Source organism: Tiliqua scincoides, chromosome 1 (assembly GCF_035046505.1).
Source record: "Tiliqua scincoides isolate rTilSci1 chromosome 1, rTilSci1.hap2, whole genome shotgun sequence".
Classification (NCBI taxonomy): domain Eukaryota; kingdom Metazoa; phylum Chordata; class Lepidosauria; order Squamata; family Scincidae; genus Tiliqua; species Tiliqua scincoides.
In genome coordinates this window covers 280,599,588-280,622,941 of record NC_089821.1, presented here as the reverse complement: position 1 = coordinate 280,622,941, position 23,354 = coordinate 280,599,588, and the positions used below count along the sequence as shown (strand labels likewise).

Sequence of the window (23,354 nt, the reverse complement as noted above, 5' to 3'; positions counted from 1 at the left end):
CTCAGTAGGAGGTTTGGCTACTCTAGACATGCAGAAGAATCAAATCCATATTATCATTTGACTGGCTATAGAAGGTAGACATCCCAGCAGCCTTTTGGCTGCTGGGCCAGCACAGAAACTGGAAGGTGGGTGGGTGGGTGATGTCAAAAAATAAGGAAAAATGAGAATGAAATAATAGGGCATTCATCATAATATCCGTGTTTTGATATGGACAGAGAAATTTTGTCACCCCAGCCCTGACAATCAGCACTCTCCTTAGGAAAGGATTGCAGTGAGAAGAGGAAGCCCAGGAAGGAGCTCTGAAGACTTGCATGCGTGCTTGTTTTTTCTTTCCCTCTCTAGGTTAGCATCACAATAATTGAGGCACGGCAGCTGGTGGGGCTTAACATGGACCCTGTGGTATGCGTTGAAATCGGGGAGGAGAAGAAATATACGTCCATGAAGGAATCAACCAACTGTCCGTATTATAATGAGGTAAGTACACTGCCCTACAAGCCTCTTGGTGGATATGTAAAATCCCTTGGTTCTGAGAGACAAATGTTCCCAGGTCACAACTAAGGTGCTCTGAAAGGCTGTTTCCCTCCCCCCTTGCTTGCAGCAACAGTAGCTCCAAACAGGAAATGTGGGAAAGACCCTTCACAAAGAGACACCTGTCAGAGGGTGGTGGTTGTTCTGGTGCTACCATGGCTGAAAGTTGTGTGCCACCTTTCAGTTTTAGCAACCACCAATAAAATGGGTTGGGTTGGGTTGGACTGTTATATATTTTTTGTCAATGCTTTCTGCCTTGGCAGTGGGAGAAATTATACAGATGGGTTGTTTAATTTTCATTTTTATTGTGGCTGATATGTGGTCAACCTTCGTTCTCTCTCTGTGTGACAAAACTCTGCTAACTGTCCATTTTTCCTTCCAGTACTTTGTCTTCGACTTCCATGTTCCCCCTGATGTCATGTTTGACAAAATTGTCAAATTTTCGGTGAGCAAAATTCATTGCACTTTTCCATTTTTCACTTGGGGGTCTTCCTATAAATGGCCCATTGCAAGAAAGAAGTAATCCCTGAGGAGAAGATTTGCAGTTAGAAGAAAGGATAATAGGCCATCCCATTCCCCTCCATGAAAGAAAGAGATGAGCTGACACCACATTCCATCATCCTGGAAGCCTCAAAATGCCTTGTTGTGCCCAACATGGAATTTCTTTGCAGCTTTCCAGCTGTACAGCAGCTCTTAGGGATCTCAGCATTCCTCTCCCACTCCTAGCTCTGCTTGGTCCTGTTTCCCCAGGTTGTGTGTGTGTGGGGGGGGGGGTTGTACCTCAGGCCGTAACATATCTGATTAAGGTAGTTTGAGTGGCGCCACAGAAGGGAGACCCTCTTTTCTGCCTCCTTGGGTTCAGGGGTCTGATGTTAAAGCTGCTCTCTGGGCTGTGTGTTTGTTGTTTCAGCAGCTCTGGCTAACAGAGGTAAAATGAACAGTGACCATAAGAAAGACATATGCAACAATCAGAACAAATAAACCAGGATAAGCCAAAGAAACAATAAAACCAGAATCAGCAGCAAATAACAAGAGCCAAGAAAATGCAAAACATTAGAAGGCTCATTGGGCAAATAAAAATGTTTTCATCTGGTGCCAAATAGAATACATATGGTCTCTGCACCAGGCGTACCTCTGGGGGAAGGGAGGGCATTTCATAAACAGGGCCTCACCAGAGAAAAGGCCCTTCCCCTCTTGTGCATCTTCACCCCTTCCACTTCAGGCAAGTAGAGCTGGAGCCTCAGGGGCTGATCAGAAAACCTGAGCAGGTTGGTATAGGAGGAGGTGGTCCTTGAGGCACCTTTTTTCTGGACTGTGTATGGCTTCAAAGGTCAAGATTAGCACCTTGAAGTGGACCTCCCAAGTGGAATGGAGCCAGAGAAGTTGTTTTAATTCTGGGGAGATCAATAAGGGCTCAGTACAATTTTCAGTGGCACAGAGGTTCATTGTTAATATGTTTGCACCTTGCATGACTAGGAAAAGCAGGATAAATTATGCAAAGTTGCAAAAATTGCAGAATAGAAGCAGAGAGAAATTTATGCAGGTATGTTTGGCCTGCAGAATTTGCACACTGCAGAATGTGGATTTTCAGGAGGTGGTGGAATTTTAAATGTATTTATTGGTTTACTTCTAAATGGAATACATACAGCATTGGTGAATTTGCTGGATCCAACACTTGCTCCTTCCCATACCACAGCTCCTTTGTTCATGCATTGTACTCTTGCCTTTTTTATCTTTACCTTTTTGACCTAAAGGTGATTCACTCCAAGAACCTCCTGCGCAGTGGAACCTTGGTGGGGTCTTTTAAAATGGACGTGGGGACTGTTTACACCCAGCCTGGTATGTCACAGAAAAACCTGAACTTGGTGAGGAAGGTGGGATTATTAGAAGAGTGCTACTGGGACACTTTTCTTAATGGTGGGAGTTAGCAAAGAGGCCGCAGACTGCCATCTTGATATGTATGTCCATATAACTGCATTTATTTATTTATTTGACTAGATAGTTGTTGGCATAATTTCTTTATTATGAGTAACAACTAAAACAAACTGAATTTTTATAATGAATTCATTTATCAGTATTTTTTGCTCCTCTGTGATCATTCACAGTTTATGATCTACAGCCCAATCCTATACAATAGTGTTTCTCAAACTGTGGTTTGGGACCCACTAGGTGGGCTGTGAGCCAACTTCAGGTGGGTTCCCATTCACTTCAATATTTTATTTTTAATATGTTAGACTTGATGCTGCCACAGTATGTGACTGCATCAGGGGAAATGTTACAGAACTATACTTTTAACAACCTACTATGTATATTCTTTTAATAATGTTAGTAAATAGTACTGATTCCTGTGTAAGTGTGGGTAGGATTGCAGCCTAGGATTGTTAAAATTTTCCTACTTGATTATGTCACTTCAGGTGGGTCATGACATCACTTCGGGTGGGTCCTGACAGATTCTCATTCTAAAAAAGTGGGTCCTGGTGCTAAATATGTGAGAACTACTGCTATACAGGATTGGGCTGCCAGTCTGGAGGGCTCTGTGTCAGCAAAACACACTTCCATTGTTGCAAAATGTCTGCCAACAGCATGCAGAGCACTCTCTCAGTGGCCATTTTGGGAGCGCTGTTGCAAGACACCTCAGTACTCCCTGGCTGTCACCATTGCTCGCTGCACCCACTGGAGCAGATAAAGCAATGGCATGGGTAGGGGTAAGTGGGAAGGTGCAAAGCTGGGTGGGGAAGGGAGAGGAATGGGATGGGGAGGCTGTAGGAAGGGGTGGATCTGGCAACAATGGCCCACGCAGGATCCTGTCCCCTCATTTGGCAGCCACCTCTCCCCTTTCCTCTCCTTGGACTTGCACCAGCTATAGAACAGGTCTGAGGAGATGACATTGCAGAGCAGGAGACTTACAGAGAAATAGTTCTCCTTTCCCCTCCAAAGCCTCTTGCTCCTCCCCACTTGAAACAGTGCACCTGTTTTCGGTGTAGCTGCATTGGCAGGGGGAAGGATAGGATTGGGCCCTAAAAATAATAGATGATTAAAAATCTATAAAATACAGGGTGAACCAAAAGTAGGTGGACAATAGATGGAATAGGGTTTGCGTTAGGGTTATACTATAACGATGGTGTTCATTATAACTATGGTGCTTGTGTTATATTATATTAAATTATATTTAATTGTATTAATAAAAATAACTGTATACGTAATCTCAAAATATAACTGTATATGTAATCTCAAAATAAATGTTATCATTTATTGTCCACCTACTTTTGGTTCACCCTGTATATCAACAATAAAGACTGAAAAACATGTGACATGAAGGTTAAACACAGTCATCAACATTTGCCTGTCACAAAATGCCCACTTCTGTGCAACGTCTATGAAAATGCCCCACCACAAGGCCTAACGTAGGATGGATCTCACATCGACTTCTTCCTCTCTCCCTGTAGAGCACCAGTTCTACCACAGGTGGGCAATCTTGTCAGACCCAGAGGACATCACAGCCGGGCTGAAGGGTTACCTCAAGGTTGATGTTGCTGTGGTGGGCAAAGGAGACAACATTAAGACGCCACACAAAGCAAATGAGACAGACGAGGATGACATTGAGGGGTGAGGGAGAGCAGCAGGGCTGTTCTGCCTTTCTTGTTTGTGATTTGAAGCGAGAAATGAAGAGACAACATGAATTTCTTTGAGCTAGGAACTCACCTAGGCTTTATTATTATTATTATTATTATTATTATTATTATTAGAACTATTAGAACTATTAGAACTATTAGAAATAGCAATGTAGAGCAGAATGCCTCTGAACATGCCCATAGTCCCTTTCCACCACCATGAGATTACCACTGAATAACCTCAGGCAACCACTCCACGAAATAGGTCCCCATTAATGCCTGTCTCATTTGAAATTAGTCATTAGTTAGACAAGGGGTCTGAAGCAGACAAACCCTACACATCCCACCTGCCCCTGACCTGTAGTTCTGCTCATCCCTGAATTATGTCTTACAGAAACCTGCTACTTCCTGATGGAGTTCCCCCAGAAAGGCAATGGGCTCGCTTCTATCTCAAGATCTACCGAGCAGAGGGTCTGCCGCGCATGAACACCAGCATCATGGCCAATGTGAAGAAGGCACTAATTGGGGAGAACAAAGATCTAGTGGACCCTTACGTCCAGGTGGTCTTTGCAGGACAGAAGGTGCGTTGGGATGTTGAGAGATCTTAACTTGAAGTCTCAGGCTCTACCATCCAAGGGTCTTTCTAACCTACAACTGACATTTTTAGCAGGCACTAAAATGGTAAGGAATTGCAGGGGTTTAGGGTTTAATTTTTGCTAACGCTTCTGAGAAAAGAATAAAAGGAGAGGGGAATAAGGGCAATATTATCATGGGTGTCTACTATAGACCACCTGGTCAAGCAGGTGTCATAGACGATGCTTTCCTAGAGCAGATAACAAAATTTTCTGTGAGGTAAGCCAAGGGGCAGTGTGGGACATCAACTATCTTGACATCTGCTAGATGCCTCACTTGGCTAAGAGTGGGGGGCTTCCCATAAATTCTTACTTGCTTTGTGGACCACTTCAGAGCCAGGGTGCCCATCTGGTTCAGCATTTTCAAGCAGAGGCTGAACAGCCATCAGTCAAGGATGCTGCCTATGCTGAGCAGCTAGTTGGACTAGGTGATTTCCAAGGTCACTGCCAATTCTAACCTTTGATGATTCTGTGTTTTTATGCTCTCAACTAGCAGGTCTATTCATTTGAGAACAAGTAGCCTGATCCAGTGAATTCCTACTTTTCCATTGGCTTCCATTCTTTCCTTACTCAGGGAAAAACATCTGTCCAGAAAAGTAGCTATGAGCCCCAGTGGAATGAGCAGATTGTCTTCACCGAGATGTTCCCCCCACTGTGTAAGCGAATCAAAGTCCAGATCCGTGATTCTGACAAGGTCAATGATGTGGCCATAGGGACCCACTTTGTTGACTTGAGGAAGATCTCCAATGAAGGAGACAAAGGTGAGGTATAACATAATTGAGTTTGTCATAAGACCTTACGTGTTAGCATATTCCAGTCCAAATTTTGTTTGACTGGAGCAGACAATAATTTTTCAGAAAGCTTACAGTGGTGTGTTAGAGGCCTTGTTGTCCATGATGTTCACACTCATTGCTTTTGTCCTCCTGTGGTCTCTGGAGGTATCAACACCATTATCCCAATCCTCACTCTCACCTTAGACCTGCTTGCATGCTGATCAAACAAGGAAGAAAGGGCAGAAAGGTAGACCAAAGCCATCATGTTGGGAAGTCGGGGCTGGCACTTGTCCACACCTCCTTTATGACAATCTTCTCACCCTTTGGTGCTGGTACCACCCTAGTATTGCCCAATAGTGGCTAACAAAGGGCGCAAGAGAAGATCCCATCATTGCTGGCAGTTTGATTCATGGGCTTACATAGTATCTGAACCAGCGGGAGCAGTTTCAATGGAGACCTAGCCGTACATGTCATTTTCCCTGCTTTGATTGCCTCTGCAAGGTTTCCTGCCCACCTTTGGCCCTGCCTGGGTGAATATGTATGGCTCCACCCGCAACTACACCCTAATGGATGAGCACCAGGACTTGAATGAGGGACTGGGTGAGGGAGTCTCCTTCCGTGCCCGCCTACTCCTTGGTCTGGCTGTGGAGATCTTGGATACCAGCAACCCTGAACTCACCAGTTCCACAGAGGTCCAACTAGAGCCAGCCACACCAGTCACTGATGTAAGTTTTCTGACTGCCCTGCATCTCGGCAGCCATTTTGAGGTTTGCAGGTATTTCACTGTTGTTGTAGATGGGGAGGCATCACCAAAATAGACCATTTCACCATCATTTTCCTATAGCAAAGTTTTATTTTTTTTCATTATGACATGATAACCTCAATATCAGACAGTGCTATAAGGACAAATACCCCCATGACATGTACCGGCTGGTTCTCCAAAGACTAACCTAAGATTCTCTGAGATTATCTGAGATAGTGCTTGTATTTCCCACTCCATATTTCATTTATTCCCTGGTATTGCCCGAAGAAATAAAAAGAGTACAGGGACCAGAGTTAGGAACTCTCCCTGCCCAAGACTTCTTTAGAGAGCTGATGTTGGTCTGCTGTGTGGACCCATGGGTTAGACTCAGCATAAGGCAGCTTCCTTTGTCCACGTGAACTTAAGCCCTTGATGAGCACAGCCATGTCCGTTCTCGGAAACCCTGACATCGGAGACGCAGGGTAATGTGTGGAAGTTCACCTCTTTCAGGCCCAGCTGACAGGCAACTGTTGGATATTATTTTTCCACAGAACTGCACGGGCAAGATGGAGGAGTTCTTTCTCTTTGGTTCCTTCCTAGAAGCCACCATGATTGACAGGAAGATTGGTGACAAGCCCATCAACTTTGAGGTTACAATAGGTTGGTGCCAGGCTGGAACTTTGACAAGGGCCATTGCCCTCCGTACTGTCTGTGCACAGGACTGGGTGTCGCTTGCTGAATCTGGAGCCTGAAGCACAAATTGGAATCTTTCAGGCTCAAAGGGAGGTTTGTTAAAGGGCTCAGAATTTGGGAGACTTGTTTGGGCACAAACAGGCCTAGCTGAAGGACCAGGACATCACCTTTGCTACACGGGAGGTGAAATTTTCAGTTGAGAACTGTGAAGAGAAATTTGATGGGACAGAGATATTAAAGAGTGTGAGTTAAGCTCCTGCCAGCTAAGTGAGGTTGTCTTAGTTGTGCAGTGGCAGCAGCACTCATTTTGTGACCTCCATTTTGCCCAGAATGCCCTTCTCTGAACAATGCCCCATCCTTGCACAATTCCAAGGCAGCTTCTGAGGGGAGGGGATGGCAGACCCCTTCCTCATATGGCTCAGGTTTACTGCCTGTGAATGGGAAGGCAAAGTTAGTGGGCTGTAAATTCATACAGTGGGCCCTAGAATTCATACAGTTATTTTTGAGAAGGCAAATTTGTGATGGTGCCCTGTGTGGTCAGTTTTATACTTCAACACATTCTGAGGAAGCTTGCCCAAACCGTAATAAAACTTCCAAATTTTAGTGAAATATATATCTGACCACTTAAGGATGACATAAGTTTGATTTAATCTTCACTCTCTGGTATCTTTCTGTCAGAAACAATTCATGTAATCTCAGCCTTAGTTACCATTTTGGCCTGCTGGCTGTGTGTGTCCAATTCCTGCCAGCTGGCTATCTATGATGTGAATCTGTGCTAAGGAATCTCATTTTTCGCCAACTTCTAAAAACATGGTGTTATCTAAAAAGCACCTAGCAAGAGTTTGGTTCTTTATCTAGTAACCAAGATGGCAGCCATCTTGTTTACGCTGAGTGTGGCTTGGACAGTCGCATGAGCTCAGGGTGTCCTGGCTCTAAGGAGTAGACTCATTTTAGTGGGTCTCACGAGGACAGTATATGTCCCACTTTCCCGAGTGTTTAGGGTTGGCCCAACCCTACAGCTGCCCTGGATTTGAACCTTTCCTTCTCTCTCCCCAGGTAATTATGGCAATGAAATTGATGGAATGTCAAGACCCGTCATCAAGAAGAAGAGAGATGGCGGGGATGGCAACGAGGAGGAGTCTGAGCTGCTACAGAATTCAAGTGATGAGGAAGGCACTGATGAGGGAGAGTTTGTGTCTATCTCTACTTCTCCCCCACTGAGACCTTTGATCACCGACAGGCAAGTGGTCTCAACTGAGTTGGGGGGTGTCAAAATCCTTATTGTCAAAGGGGTAGGAGAAAGAGAAGGAGGCTGGCATGCTTTGATGAATCTTAGAGCCCAGTCGTATCCCCCCATTCTCTGCCATGCAGCCAGAGCATGCACTGCATGCTGTAGTTGGAGGGGGTGAACAGCCAGCCAGCGAGAGGTAAGTAAAAAACTCCTGGTTGGCTTCCTGATCACCTGTGGGTCTCCTTACCAGCTGTGGGTCTCCCCTTACTAGCTATTTTGCTGTCATAAGTCCAAGGAGAGGAAAGGGGTGGGGCAGGCTGAAAAATTGGGGATAAGATCCATCATGCACCTTTGATGCCAAGATCTACCTCTCCAGCCAGCTCCATACCTCTCCCCTCCCCCACCCCAAACTGAATGAGAAGGTGCTTCCCCTCCTTGCAATTCCTGAAGAGTCTATTTTCTCCTTGTTGCTCCAGAAACTATTTCCACCTGCCGTATTTTGAAAAGAAGCCTTGTATTTATATCAAGAGTTGGTGGCAGGACCAAAGACGGCGCCTCTACAACTCAAACATCATAGATAAGAATGCAGACAAGCTGGTGGGTAATGCTAAAGAGGGACATCTGATCCTTCTGGATGGGGGCTGAGAGACACAGTGTTCCTGGTGCTTGTTTTGCACACTCAGAGTTTTCGTGCTCTTCCAGGAAGAAGGACTGAATGATGTGCATGAGATGATCAAGACAGAGAAGCCCCATCCTGAACGCCGTCTTCGGGGAGTGCTGGAAGAGCTGAGCAGTGGATGCCTGTGAGTTGGTTGCAGTGAGTTGGTTGTAGGTTGTGAGTTGGTCAGGCGCTGGGGAGGATAAGAATCACATCAGGAAGTTGGTGAGGGACTCACAAGGCCAGGATAATTGGCCTGTCTCATATAATATCCTTTGGCTCCCATGCAATTAAAGTTAGTCACGCTTAAGAAGATGCATTGTAATCAATGGAGACACATTCATTGTCACAACCAAAGTTAGTTCCCTTGAGTTCAACATGACTTAAGCATGACTGACTTTTGAGGATTGAGGCCATCATTTCTAAAGCACACCGGCTTCTTTCCTGGGAAATCTTGAAGGTTGAACACTCTCTTCGGCACCTGGCACACTAACGGTCCAAGCCTGCTCAGTGGTTGGCATGCCCAAGCTTGTGGCTTTAAATGGGTTATGCTGTCAGTCTGCATTCCTTTACCCAGGAATTCTCACCAGGGTAAAATTGTCTAGATAGGGATTGTTAGGTTCTAAAATCAATCTTTGCTATGAACTGAAGGGTCAGGTATATGTATTTATTTCTCACCTGCATGTGCTGTGTTACCAAGAACACCTTGGAGGGTCTCTTGAGAAACCTTTGGGTTAATTATACCTGAGTAAAAGTACATTTACACCAGGAGTGAGAAGACTTCAAGCTCAGTAGAATCTGCTTTGTTCTTTCATAGAATTCATAGTTCACTATCTGAAGCCAGGGGCATAAGAGTCACACAGAAAACTTTGAATTAAGGATCACATACATACTCAGCCCAAGAATTTGTTTTCTGTTGCAGAGCTGAGTTCTGTTTTCTGTTTTCTGTTAAGATCTATTGCTGGATTTCTTGCCATGCATTCTTGATTTTAGCATCCTAATTTAGTGGGGGGGGGGGGACGACTCTTTTTGTTGTTGCTATTGTTAACCTATTGGGAGTCAGAAACCCTCGTCTGATTTACTACAAATCACCCAGAGCTTTATCGGACCTTTGATTCATCCCTGGTCCACCTTACAAAACAAAAACCAATTCCCTAAGAGTAGATCTAGATGTGGAACCAACTTCTCATTTGCCAGATAATGAAGTGGAGAATTATAGGATAGGATGGGAGAGAGGCGTACAAAGACTGAGTCTCCCCTGCAAATGCACCCACCAGAAGTTACTGTTCCCCCAGATCTCTTCACTTCCTGTTTTGGAGCCCAGCTTACAGGGGCAGGAGGAGAATTTTAAAATGATGCTGTGAGGAGGAGAGGATTTGTAGGGGAGAATCAGCAGGTGGAAGAAACAGTAAGCAAGTCCCTTGCCTTGCAAATGCCCCTTCCCTCAATTGGTATTACAAGGAGTTTCCCCTAACAATACTAAGTTCTGTCCTAATAGAGAGCTGTACTATTTGCTTCAGGTGAATACTGGTGTAGTAACTGAAGTACTTTATTGTAACCTTGGAAACATTTTCTGGGTTGAAGGAAGGGAGATGTAGCATTTCCACTGCATCATTTGGAAGTGCCACTTTGGGGCTTACCTCCAAAGTGAACCATCTCCCAAGAGCATCCACTTGGCTGAGGCTGTCTCCCAGTGGAGTCGTATATTCTGAGTTGCCCTTCTCCCGCAGGCGCTTTGTGACCCTTGCCAACAAGGACCAGAACCACAACTCTCGCACACGGTTGGACCGAGAGAGGCTGAAGTCCTGCATGAGGGAGCTGGTGAGTGTCTCTGGGTGGATGGAAATGGGAGAAGAAAAGTAGAAGATGTCCGGTGGGAGTGGGGTGCCCTGCTCTTTTCAAAGTAGGCATTACTGATGAAATTAGAATTGTCTTGGACAGCTGTTTCCATTTCTCTCATGAATATCATGCCAAGGACAATATTGGTTCCTTTTGAAATAATAAGGCTATGTAACTTGTACACTCCTGACACTGTTGTGGATGTATTTCACATTTATATCTGGTCTTTCCTGTGTTAGCAGAACTAAGGGATTAGGGATTACAGCCAGGCCTGAGGAGGAGAGGCAAAACCCCTGGGGTTTGGGCTTCCAGGGGGCCTAGGCCAGGACAAAACAAACTATACAATCCAAACAAATTTATTACAAAATTTGGGTACCTCATTCTCAGCTTATTCATGGCTTCATTTTCACTACAGCTTTAACCCATTTTCAGTGCACTTCTAGTTTTCCAATGCATTCTAGAGACTGTAGTTTGTGAAGGGTAACTCTAACAGCTCTCAGGTTTCTTAACAAACTACAGTCCCACCAGAATGCATGGGGGAATAGAAATGCATTGAAAATGGATTAAAGTTGTGGTGGAAACACAGCCCAGGTCTTCTTTAGAACCAGCAACATATATTACTACAGTTCAAACATAGGAAAATGAAACTCCTCAAATAGGTCCTTCACCCATGTATTATTGTACTGTCCCCACTATATTGATTTACGCCATCAATTTCTATTCCCATTTCTGGAAAACTTTCATGGTTTGGATATGGACTTGGTTCAGTACTTGATGGATGGGAGAAATGAGTGTCGCTCAATAAATGTTGCAAAATATTTATTTGCAGTGCTGTCAAGGCATAAATTCCTCTGTATTTCTGTGCCCCCACACAATGATCCTGAACAATGACTGGTTGCAACCTTGAATGTTTTAATTTTGTTTACTTGGTGGATTATTTATGCCAATAAAGGTGAAATGAAATGAAAATGAAACTTACACCTTTAGACCAGAACTAGGCTCCAGTAGGTCACCCAGTAAGTTCACAGAATTCCCAGGCTCCACCACCATCTTCTATTTTAGTGCTTGTCTCTAGAACACATGGCATTGGATCAAGTCTGCATGTGTTTTGGCATTGTTTGAAGGTAAAATTAGCAGTATGGAGTACAAATACAAATCTTGCTCATGCTAAGTTAAAACTGTAAATTAATGGAGTAGCATCTAGTTTGTAGGAAAATTTAGTAAGGGAGGGTGATAATGCATCTTGCCTCAGGCCCAATGCCAGCAGTCAGTAACCCTTACAGCAGCCACACACACAGCAAGCTGACTTTTTCTTTGATCACTAATACAAGAAGGAAAGAACTGCAGCTGCTGCTACACGAGCAGAAAAACAAATAGGCAGGAATAGAAACCAAAGTGGAGAGAAGCCATGTACCCACCTTTAAACTAGCTAGACTCAAACCCCACCCCGCTGCTGGAAGCCAACATTAGCGCATTTGTTTTGAATATATACTGCATCCCAAGTTACAGACATCCAAGTTACAGAAAGTTGCATTGGTGCTTTCACATTAGCACACTATGTCCTTCAGTGTTATAATCCCCCCTTGCACCTATGCAGAAGTAAGAGGCAGACACCAGCCTAAACCCCACCAGAAAATTATCTGTCCATGACAAAGGAGTGACAAATGTTAATCTCCTCCACCCTCAGATCACCATCTATATTCCCCACAATGCAAACCAGATCTCAGTTTTGCCCTGCTTCATGTGTCTAGGGTGGTTCTTTCCCTAGCCCTTTTTAAAATCCTACAAGTGCCCCATCTAGTAGGTGAACCTGAGAGAGTAGGGTTGCCTCCAAGCTTCATTCGAACCCCCCACCCTCATGCTAGCTTAGCCCTCGAACCGCTACACCAGGCTGACTAAGATGTAGCTGGTGTTATGACAAAGCAGCCCCCCACCCCACAGTCATCAGTGCAAAAGCTTTTTCTGTCAGACACGGAGCACAGTGCCGCTGATGGGACCAGCCCCTCTCCAGAACAAGCAAGCTGCACTCTGGCCCCGTCAGCCCCCTGAATGTTAGCAGGAGCAATTTTACCATGGCACACCAGCCTTTTTTCCATCAACACCAACGGGAACTGGGTAAGTGTTGTGTAGTATTTTTTGCATTGCATCTATAGTTCCAAGGCTGCAGGCACTATGTGACCCTTTTGTGTTTATTTTTAAGAGGGGCTTCAATTTGGAATCAAGATCACCTGAAGACCAACATCTAAAACATGTATGGACATTGGAGCTCAGTGGTACAGCCCTTGCTTTGCACGTAGAAAGTCCTAACTTCAAAAGATTCCTCTCTGCTAAAGACATTGTTAGACCATCTGGGTCAGACCAGTGCTGTTAGCATTGGCTGGTAGCTGCTCTCCAATGTATTCAGTGGAGGGGGATTTTTCAGAGCCCTCCTACCTGAGACTCTCTTAAATGGAGACGCCATGTAAAGAAGATGGCACTCTCTGGCACAAAATCTTCAGTGTCTAGATAGAAATGCAGAAGCACCCCTCTCTTCCATTTTCCCAACTCACATCTTCTTCCCAGTTTGAGTTCCGTTTTCCTCTTCTTCCCTTTCTCCTTGGCTTTATACCATGTAGGAGACTATGGGCCAACAGGCCAAAATCCTACGATCTCAGGTCAAGAAAACCACCATCCGGGACAAGCTGAAGCAGGCTCAGAACTTCCTCCAGAAACTGCGGTTCCTGGCAGATGAGGTGAGGGATACCTGTTGGATACATGTACCAAGCACAACTTCTGTGTCTTGGGGTTGGGCTTGAAGCATCCAAGCACACTAAAGCTGAAGCACACAAGTCCTCCCAGTTTAGATTAACTGGATCAGGTGGCAGAGTCTTTGGGGTGTCATCAAGATGGTGGTGGGAAACAGAGCCAGGTAAACAGGCAAGCCAGAAGTGCTTGGGAGAACAGGACCCAAGGTCAGGAGCAGCTGAGGTTCAGCCAGGTCCATACACAGCACCTATTATCAGGAACGGATGACTGGAGCTAGAGTCAAGGAGAGCCACAGTCAGGAGCCATGGATGTGTGCTCAGCTAGTAAGTGCTTAGTCCACCCTGTAATACAAATATTTCCAGGATGGCTAACAATAATGAATTCCAAAATGCAAAGTACTGAAACAATCTAAGAATGAAAGAACAGATATAAGAGCAACACTGAAGATCACAGAAGTTGACATTGAAAAGGTCTTTGTTTGCCACCAGAATGGCTGCAAAAAGTGCTAGAGGAGGGAGGGAATTGCTGCCATTGGGGTGGGAGAGGCTACAAAGATCATGGGTGGCTTGGAGGAGAGGCTTGGGGCTGAAGGGGGCAGGACTGCAATAATTCTTTTCTGTCTTTAATTAAAATTTGAGCTGATGAAGAATGATGTGAGCCTCACCATTTGGCAAAATGAATTTTGGTGAAGTCACTAGTTGAGAGCTAGGAAAAACTGGGAGATGAAGGCTGATACTGAGGGCACAGGGGTGTTTGGTGGAATTATGGCCAGTTCCAGCAGCAGCAGAAGCATGTGACAAAGCAGGGGAATGTGGGGGAAAGGAGAGCTATGAACAATTTCAGCTGATCTTTTTGCCTTCATTGCCAACAAGCCAAAGTGGTGAGTTGGTTTTTCTGTCTGGGAAAAGTGGGGGTGGGTGGAAAGTGGGAGCTGGCTTCTTCCCAACCTCTCACCCAAATTCTGCTGGCTGGCATGAAGCAAGATCCCATCTGAGAGCCCCATGGAGGCTTTTCCTTTCAGAATGCAGGAAGGAAGGAAGGAGCAACCGGCTCTAGGAATGGGTGGTCAGTGCCTGGCCCTTTTCAGCCCCCCTCCTCTTCTCTGTCTGTCTCTCTTTCTGCCTGTCAACTGGCAGCCCCAACACAGCATCCCCGACATCTTCATTTGGATGATGAGCAACAACAAGCGCATTGCCTACGCCCGCATTCCCTCGAAGGACATCCTCTACTCCATCGTGGATGAGGAAATGGGCAAAGACTGTGGAAAAGTGAAGACCGTCTTTCTGAAGGTGGCCTTACTGACCTGCAGTTGGCCAATGTGTGAGGAAGGGATGGCGGGGGTGGGGTGAGATACACATTGACAAAAAAGGCAGGTGTGTATGGAGCTGCTGGAAGCCTTTCATCCAGCTGTCTTTTGGCTCATAGCTGCTCCTGTGCCGCTTTAGAGCAGTCTTATAGAAATTCAACAGGTACGTCTTTTCAGAATGCAAGGAAAGGCTCAGTGGTAGAGAGCGTGCTTTGGATGCAAAAGGTCTCAGGTCAATCCTGGACAGCATCTCCAGTTCTCCTGAGATGCCAGAGAACTGCTGGCTGCTAGAAAAAGCAGTGCTGGATTCAGTGGGCCCAGGGAACTGATTTTGTATAAGCAGCTTCCAGCATTTCCCAGTATGGAGATGGTATAACATTCCTTTTTGTGTTTTGTGCCAAACTGTTCTGTGCACAGGAATGAAAAGAGGTTATAGCCAGACTACCAATCTCACCATTGTCCAACTTCCCATCCACGGAGGAATGATTATTTACCGCCTTCCAATTAAAAACAAAATTCCGGAGCGGTTGTAGAGCAGGTCACAAAACCAGAACAAACAAACCTAAGACAGAAAGTAGCACAGGAGGATGTGTTGAAAACCATCTCAGCAGCAATTAGGAAATCTGATCAGACCTTCAGTATTCTTCAGTAACTATGAAATTTCCCTGCACACTTGATCGTAAATGTGCTTGACTCTGTGCCCAAACATTCTGCTGATTTAAGAACTTGAGCATAGGGCTGAAGGATGCTTGTTGAGAGTCTGCTCTCAGACCCAGCTCTGCTGAACACTCTCTCTTTCTGGGTCTTCCTTCTCTCAGTTGCCAGGGAAAAAGGGGTTTGGTCCAGCTGGTTGGACGGTACAAGCCAAGATGGAGATCTATTTGTGGCTGGGCCTCAACAAGCAGCGTAAAGATTTCCTGAGCGGCCTACCGTGTGGCTTTGAAGAAAAGAAACTGCCCAGAGGACAAGGCATCCTGACCTTCCCACCCATCAGCCTCCTCTACACCAGTAAGAGAATCTCTTGGATGATTTCAGGACTCCATGACTACTGAATAGCCAGTCCTCTGATCTGCAAGCCATAAATCCTAAATCTCCCAATCCATGTTGACTGCTTAAGGCTGCAATCCTAACCACACTTTCCTAAGAGTAAGCCCCATTGAACAAAATAGGACTTACTTCTGAGTAGACCTGGTTAGGTTTGTGGCCTAAGTCAGTGTCAAGGGAGAGGTGCTCTGCACATGCTCAGAAGCATTTACAGAAGCTGGCTTACATTGGTCAGAGCTGGAACTTGGCAGTACAAAAAGGTTCTAGGGCAGTGTTTCTCAACCACTGTGTCACTGAGGCAGCCTCAGGTGTGCCGTGGGGCAGAGGGAGCAGGCAGCAGCTGTGTGCAGGAGAAGTGTCTGCTTTGACAAAAGCAGTAAAAAGGGAAAAAAGGAGCAGCTACAGCTGCTTTGCATCTCCTACTGCTAAGCGAGAGGAAGGCTGCAACCTTGTTTACCTGGTAGTAAGCCCCGTTGACTATTATGGGGCTTACTTCTGAGTAGACATGCCTAGGATTGGGTATCAAGTCCATTGGTACCTGCCCCGTGTGCTGACTGGGCAGCCAGGAGGAGGTCTGGGCGGAGTGAGTGAGGGAGCTGGGGCAGGCAGGCAGGCAGGTAGGAAGGAAGCCAGCCAGCCAGCGAATTTACTGAGGCCACCAAGCTAAGAATGGCTGAAGGTCCACAATCCTATCCACACTTTCATGGGAGTAAGCCCCATTGACTATAATGGGACTTACTTCTGAGTAGACATGCATCAGCTTGTGCTCTGAGGCTGCAGTCCTAGCCCCACTTTCCTGGGAGTAAGCCCCATTGACTATAATGGGACTTACTTCTGAGTAGACATGGCTAGGATTGGGCTTTTGGTCACACTTTTTTCTGAAATACAGGAGCAGGTAGTTGGCAGTGGGGGGGGGAGAGAATGTGAGGCAAGTGATTCTGGACTTCTGGAAGGTGTGGAGGAGTGAGGGAAGGGACAGTAGGAGAGGTGCTAACTGCAATTATGAGATGGGGGAATGTGTCTGTCTGAGGAGGTAGAATGGGGTGGGGTGGGGGAGAGGAGGAGAGAGAAGTGCCAATTGGCTGCTCGTGTATTTGAGAAAAAGAGTGCAACCAAATCTCAATCCTAGGCATGTCTACTCAGAAGTAAGTTCCACAGGCACATTCCCCCCCAATGCCCCCCCTTTGGCTGCAATCCTAACCACACTTCCCTGAGAGTAAGCCCTGTTGAACAAAATAGGACTTACTTCTGAGTAGACCTGGTTAGGATTGTGCCCTTTGTCATGTAATAATTTAATTATATTAATTATATTAATTAAAAATTAATTGTAATGCAGTAATTTAATGAAAGTAAAAAACTGGGAGTGTGCCTTGACAATTTTAGTGCCTTGACAGTGTGACGTGAGCTGAAAAAGGTTGAAAATGGCTGTTCTGGGGCCAGGCAAGACCTAGCTGTAAATGAGAAGCACCCCCATATCTTGTTTGAGTTCTGGGAAGGGGCACATCCAGCTGTAAAACAACAACAGAGGGAGCCGCAGGACCTCAGATATCTCCATGATGAACAGGGCAGGGTTTCCATGGGAAGTCCTTCCACCAGTGCCATCTCCACCTCCTCTGCAGTTCTCCCACTACCTCCACTGCCCTCCTCTAGCTGCTACCATCATCTGCTCCACTGGCTCAGCCCACTAAGGAAGTGGAAGAGGAAAGTATGGGGCAGAGGGGATCACTTCCTGTGGTGGGCCAGTGAGGCTGAGGGTTGCTGGCAGAGAAGGAGAATGGCAATAAGGCAGCAGGTGGATAGACTGGTGCCATTAGCACCCTTGCAGGCACACAGTCTCCCAGGGTTATCTCCTGCTTTAACTTTGACAGTCTTCACAGGCTCCATTACCTCAGGGATGAAGGGGCAGGCTGCAGGTATTGCTATATTTGCCACATGGGGGAAAGAGGGTCCTTGAGAGTGAGGGCTGAGGGCTCCTCTAGAGGGCTCTGTCCCCCCCCCAACTGTCTGGGCTTAGGGGACTTTAGGGGATGCTGAATGGCTAAGACTTAATCTGGTGGTGGGGCCTGTGTCTAGCCTATGCCACTGGATTCCAGGACTCCCTAGACATTGAAGTGCTTTTCTTTTTGAATCCAGATATGGCCACTGTTCAAATCTGGGGCATGGCACCTCTTCTAGATCTCCATCCCTTCTTTATATTCCTCTCTCCTCACCATCTGCTAAGTGTTCCTTTTCTGCTTCTTTCCCTGCACAGAGAAGCAGGTCTTCCAGCTGCGAGTCCACATGTACCAGGCCAGGAGCTTGTTCGCTGCAGATAGCAGTGGCCTCTCCGATCCCTTTGCCCGGGTTTTCTTCATCAGTCAGAGCCAGTGCACTGAGGTAAAATGGTTACTCTGGAGACAGTACTTGGGGCAGGAGCTCTGTCCCTTCAAAGGCCCTTGCCTGAACATCTCACTGTGAACTGAGAACTTTCTGGTGGCAAGTGGAAATGAAGACAGATGAAATATTTCAGCGGAAGTCACAATGGATCCTTTGCCTTTGCTATGGACGTGGTTTTCTTTGAGCTTCCCATGAGTTATGACAGGCATGCAGTCTGGCCCTGTACTCTTGATCTCACACCCATATACTGAAGGCCCAATCCTATCTGGGCTTTGTGCCACTAGTGTGGCAGCTGCTGCAACAGCAGCAACAGCTGCTGCTGCTACAAAGAGCTGGTGACCCCAAGTATGCTCCAACTACCTCCAGAGTCCCCGCTGGGTAGATAAGTTGGCAAAGGGAGTATTCTGGGGGAGGATTGGAGCAGTGTTTAGGACTAGCTCAGGATGTGCCAAGTGTGGGATGGGGGTGGATATCAGTGGCAGTGCTGATATCCTATGCCCCTGGCTAAGGCTTGACACGCTCCCTTGGACCCACTCAGATTTACAGCAGCCAAAGAGCTGGTGGTGATCCAAGTAGGCTTATTGAGGATAAGGCAGCAGTGGAGTAGGTGAGTAAAAATGTTTTTTACTTACATCTCCATTACTTCTTACATCTCCATTACATTACTTACTTCTGCCTGGTCCCTGGTTGGCCCTAAGCATGCAGCAGAGGCTGTGCCAGCATCACTGCATGCTCTGGGCCAGCCCAGGATAGGATTGGGCTGTGAATGTGAGTGGAGAAGAGCAGCAGCATATCTGCTGGCCATGCTCCACAATTGCCACTGGCCGTACCTTGTTGCCCACATATTCAGTATATTTTGGAAAGGGCCTTACATACTTACTCCTGTGTGCATAGAACCTTTCCAGTTGCACACAGAATGTATGGACACTGAGGGCTGTGTGTTCCTGCTTCCCTTTCACAATTAAGTCTAACTTTCTATTCTGTTAAGTTCATCATCAGGTCAGTTGTCAGTCTTGCTGCTGTCCCTGAAGTTCAGCTGGGGTGTCTACATTTAAAACAAATGAAAATAAGCACAACATATATGTACTGTCATACATTCATCCTTTGCCTTGTTAAAAGACAAAAAAAATAACCACCACCAGAAATGTTTTAAAACAGCTGTGAAATGGCTTTAATGTTTGGTTGAAGGAGGGTTTGGTTGAAGTTGAGGGCAAAATATCTGAGAAACTTCGTAGGAACCTGAAAGAGATTTGATAAGGCTCATGAAATGCTTCAGAATGGGGCAGATGTAAAATCCTTATTCACTTCCCATCTCCTTCCAGGTCCTCAACGAGACTCTTTGTCCCACCTGGGACCAACTACTGGTGTTTGATAATGTGGAACTATATGGTGAGGCCCATGAGATGCGAGATGATCCTCCCATTATTGTCATTGAGATCTATGACCAGGACACAGTGGTAAGAGAAGACCGGGGGTCACATCCTGTTTCTGCATTGACAGACTTGTTCCTTGGCATATATCACAGCCTGGGCTGTTTCATATCTAGATATGCTCATATCCTCTCCTTCCAAACCTATGGGTCCTCCTAGGAATGTCTCCTGAAGCCCCTTGTTTTTCACTGGTCATGCTGCTTTTGTGCTAGACAAACTGAAAACATGGATCTTGCTGAACATCTGTTGTGAGGTGGAGACAGTTTGGAGAAGAGAGACAGTGGGGGAGCTGGAAAACACATCTGGTGGCCTTGATCTGTTTGACTCTCCCATTGATGCTAATGTTTTTGAAAATGTGGGCTGGGCTTGGACTCTCCCTCCCAGGAACCGAAACCCTTTGCCATGAGTTTCATCTCGCTCAGCGCTCTGTCTCCAGCAGTGGCAAGCCAGGTGGTCTGGACAACAAAGAAGGAGGTATCTCCTGCGATTATGAACCCAGATGTTCTCTGTGCCCTTTCAGGGGAAGGCTGACTTCATGGGCCGCACATTCGCCAAACCTGTGGTGAAGATGTCAGATGAGGAATACTGCCCTCCACGCTTCCCGCCCCAGCTGGAGTACTACCAGGTCTACCGTGGCAATTCCACTGCTGGGGACCTCTTGGCTGCCTTCGAACTTCTCCAGGTAACAGTTTCATCAGAACCCATATTGGAGGCAAGAGAAGACTAGGCACACTCATCTCATATAATTCACTTTAGGGCATGAAACCTAGTTTGGGTTTTGTGAATTTTACTTTTTCTGAAGGGGGAAAAGGATTCAGAAAGGGACTCAACAGTGGCGTAGCTAGCGGGGGTGGGGGCGGTCCGCCCCGGGTACCACCCTTTGGGGGTGTAACCCCACAAATGCCCCAACATTGCTAACATCATGAAGATTTGGAGTAACTCCATCATGCTATATACCGTTGGATGCAGAATTTCCAGCGGAATGCAATGCAAAAACCCAGATTGAAATATCTCCTTTCCATCAAAAGTTAGGGCCAAAAAACCAGAAACCAAAATATGCATTGAACCCTATGGAAAATGAAACAGAGCCATATTGCGTGTTTACTCGCAAGTAGGCGAACTTGCCATAGTTCACAGCCCCCCCAAAACACCCAAGAAGTAAGTCCCTCCCTCCATTGAACTCTATGGAAAGCGAAAGTAAGCCACATGGTCACGTTTACTCACGAGTAAGCAAATGTGCCTTGGCTCCTGGTCAAGTCAGGCAAAGAGGAATGCAAGGCTAGTGGCATGGTCCCCCTCTAATGAAAGCTCATTAGAGCCCTCTAATGTGGAGCTCAACAAATGCTCCAGAAGGGAGCCCCCCCAAAGAATAAACCAGAGGATTGAGCTGGTAAGGTGGGCACTGGAGAGGGCTGAAAATCTCACTGCTTTATTTGTGTGTGTGTGTGTGTGTGTTGGGGGGGTGATATTGCAGGCAGCAACACCCCCCCCCCCAGAGAATAAACCAGAGGCTTGAGCTGGTAAGCTGGACACTGGGGAGGGCTGAAAATCTCACTGATTTTGTGTGTGTGTGTGGGGGGGGGGGTGTTATTGCAGGCAGGCTACAGACAAAATTCACTTGGTGAAACAGGGCTGGCGTCCCCTTATTTATCTGTTTTTCTTTAATTTAATTATTTATAATTATTTTATTTTGTTTGATGATGTCGCTTCCAGCCATGACATCACTTCTGGTGGTTCCTGGACAGATTGTCATTCTAAAAAGTGGGTCCCAGTGTTAAAAGTTTGAGAACCACTGCCTTAACTCAAAACAGGCCAATGAGACATCCGGGGGGGTGGGTTACACCCGAGTGACCAAAATTCTGGAAATCGTGGTTTTTAGGAATAATACCATCATGTTATATACCATTTGATGCAGAATTTCATCCATTGCTTGTGGGGAATATTCACTGCATTTATTTTTCTGGTCATTATTATTATTCATTCCATGTCATGACTATTACTGTCTCTGTCTCACCTACCTCACAGGGTTGTTGTGAGGACAAAATAAGGGGAGGAACCATGTACACCACCCTGAGCTGCTTAGAAGAAGGGTGGTATAAAAAGTGAATTAATGAATTAAACGATATAATTAATAATTAATAATTAAGTCATATCGGGTGACAAAAATTTATGGACCCTGGGTGTCAAATGACCTAGCTACGCCTCTGGGACTCAAAGCCTTCCATGTCCAGTGATGTGGAGGGATAAGGGACAAGAAATGGAATGCAAAAAGCACCTTGTTCCTTAACACCTCCAAGGAATGAGAGCCTAACCTAGCTTTCAGCCACAGGTTTGCTTATGGGTGACGTCTAATGCCCCTGGCACCTGCAGAATATTAAAATGGATCCTAGGGAAATGTGTACATGGCCTGCTGCCACTGAAACACCGGACAGTCCTCATATCCAACCACCCATCTCAGCCCAAAGTTTGCTGGGTGGTTCTGGGCTAGACATGGGCACTCCTTCCTGACTGAAATATTGTTGTGAGGATAATGTGAAAAACAAAACCCTAAACCCTCAGATATACCACTATGAGTGTCTCAGAGGAAGGACAAGATGCAATTTTTTTTATACATATATTTTATTTTATTTGTAGTAATAGTAAAAGAAAAACAATAAACAAACAACAACATGAAACAAAATACATAAAAATAGATAAAATACATGCAATAATTTTAACATTCAAGATGCAAATTTTATGACACAGAATAAGCTCTGCCTGAGCTGCATCTTTCTGCTAAAGCTCCCGCATACTTTGTGGGTTGTGTGAATGGGACTTTGATGAGGCAGGATCTCAACTTATGTGAATATCTACATTCTCTGCCTCTATCTTTGAAAGTGGATTGTGACTTTTCCATGTGCTTGTTTTTCAGCCTGTTTGAGAGTGTGGTTTTCTTTTTTTTAACATCTGTGGCATCTGTTGTCCATCTCTGTCTCCGTCTCTCTTTCTCTCTCTATCTTATTTCCATGTTCTCAGCTTCCATATGATGATGAGGAGATCAGGCAGGCCTTGCTGGCAGCCACCGATCCTTGTGTGCCACAGATCAAGGTGCTTTCCTTATTGCCTCAGAATCTTGAGTCAGTTGAATTCCTCCTTGTTATGCTCTTGTCCATGTGAGGCTGAGGCCTTCTCTGCACTACAGAATATCCTAATTATATTCTTATTTTGTCGTATTTCTCTGGTAATCTCCTCTTTCCCTTGCTCTTGACCTAAATGCACATTTTCACCTCCCTGCATCTGCATGGATAAGATTGTGCAAGTTCCACTTGTCTCCTAGACTCCTAAATCAGTGTCTTATACATTTGTGAACTGCTCACAATGGCAGGCACCTGGCATGTAGGTTTCAACATCTGCTGGAGAGAAGTGTCAGCTCAACCCATCCTTCAGCAGAAACTCTTGTCACCCCCTCCTCGTTTGGCATCTTGGAGAAATTACCAGCATGCCTGAAGTCTCTCCCCCTGCATTCTTCTCAGGGGCCCTACAAGCCTGCATGATCGTAATTGGGGTAACATTTGCAGATTGTAACTTGCCTCTTGACATTTTCTAGAGAATACCAAAATAGAGTAGCTTTTGTTTATTTGGCCATATGAGAAAACATGTTGGCAGTTTCTGCTAAAAGATCAGAGGCCAGCAGGGATCAGAGTGCGGCTGCCTCTCTCTGCCCTCAAATTTCTTTCCTGCACATGATATTTCTTGAGTTCCAATCT

General features: G+C 45.8%; 1 protein-coding gene across 4 annotated transcripts in view; it reads left to right on the top strand.

Annotated features, from left to right (window-relative positions):
• Window positions 1-23,354, top strand: part of OTOF (otoferlin) — a 139,717-nt gene that overhangs the window by 83,574 nt on the left and 32,789 nt on the right. For all 4 annotated transcript variants that reach the window (XM_066611991.1, XM_066611992.1, XM_066611993.1 and 1 more), the window contains 18 exons: window positions 343-474; window positions 911-973; window positions 2,283-2,367; window positions 3,975-4,134; window positions 4,534-4,720; window positions 5,346-5,532; window positions 6,046-6,269; window positions 6,838-6,946; window positions 8,036-8,219; window positions 8,687-8,807; window positions 8,913-9,013; window positions 10,599-10,689; window positions 13,323-13,439; window positions 14,589-14,741; window positions 15,577-15,766; window positions 18,054-18,178; window positions 19,501-19,635; window positions 20,129-20,290. In XM_066611991.1, coding sequence (XP_066468088.1) covers window positions 343-474; window positions 911-973; window positions 2,283-2,367; window positions 3,975-4,134; window positions 4,534-4,720; window positions 5,346-5,532; window positions 6,046-6,269; window positions 6,838-6,946; window positions 8,036-8,219; window positions 8,687-8,807; window positions 8,913-9,013; window positions 10,599-10,689; window positions 13,323-13,439; window positions 14,589-14,741; window positions 15,577-15,766; window positions 18,054-18,178; window positions 19,501-19,635; window positions 20,129-20,290 — 2,526 coding nt within the window. The remainder of the gene's footprint in view (window positions 1-342; window positions 475-910; window positions 974-2,282; window positions 2,368-3,974; window positions 4,135-4,533; window positions 4,721-5,345; window positions 5,533-6,045; window positions 6,270-6,837; window positions 6,947-8,035; window positions 8,220-8,686; window positions 8,808-8,912; window positions 9,014-10,598; window positions 10,690-13,322; window positions 13,440-14,588; window positions 14,742-15,576; window positions 15,767-18,053; window positions 18,179-19,500; window positions 19,636-20,128; window positions 20,291-23,354) is intronic.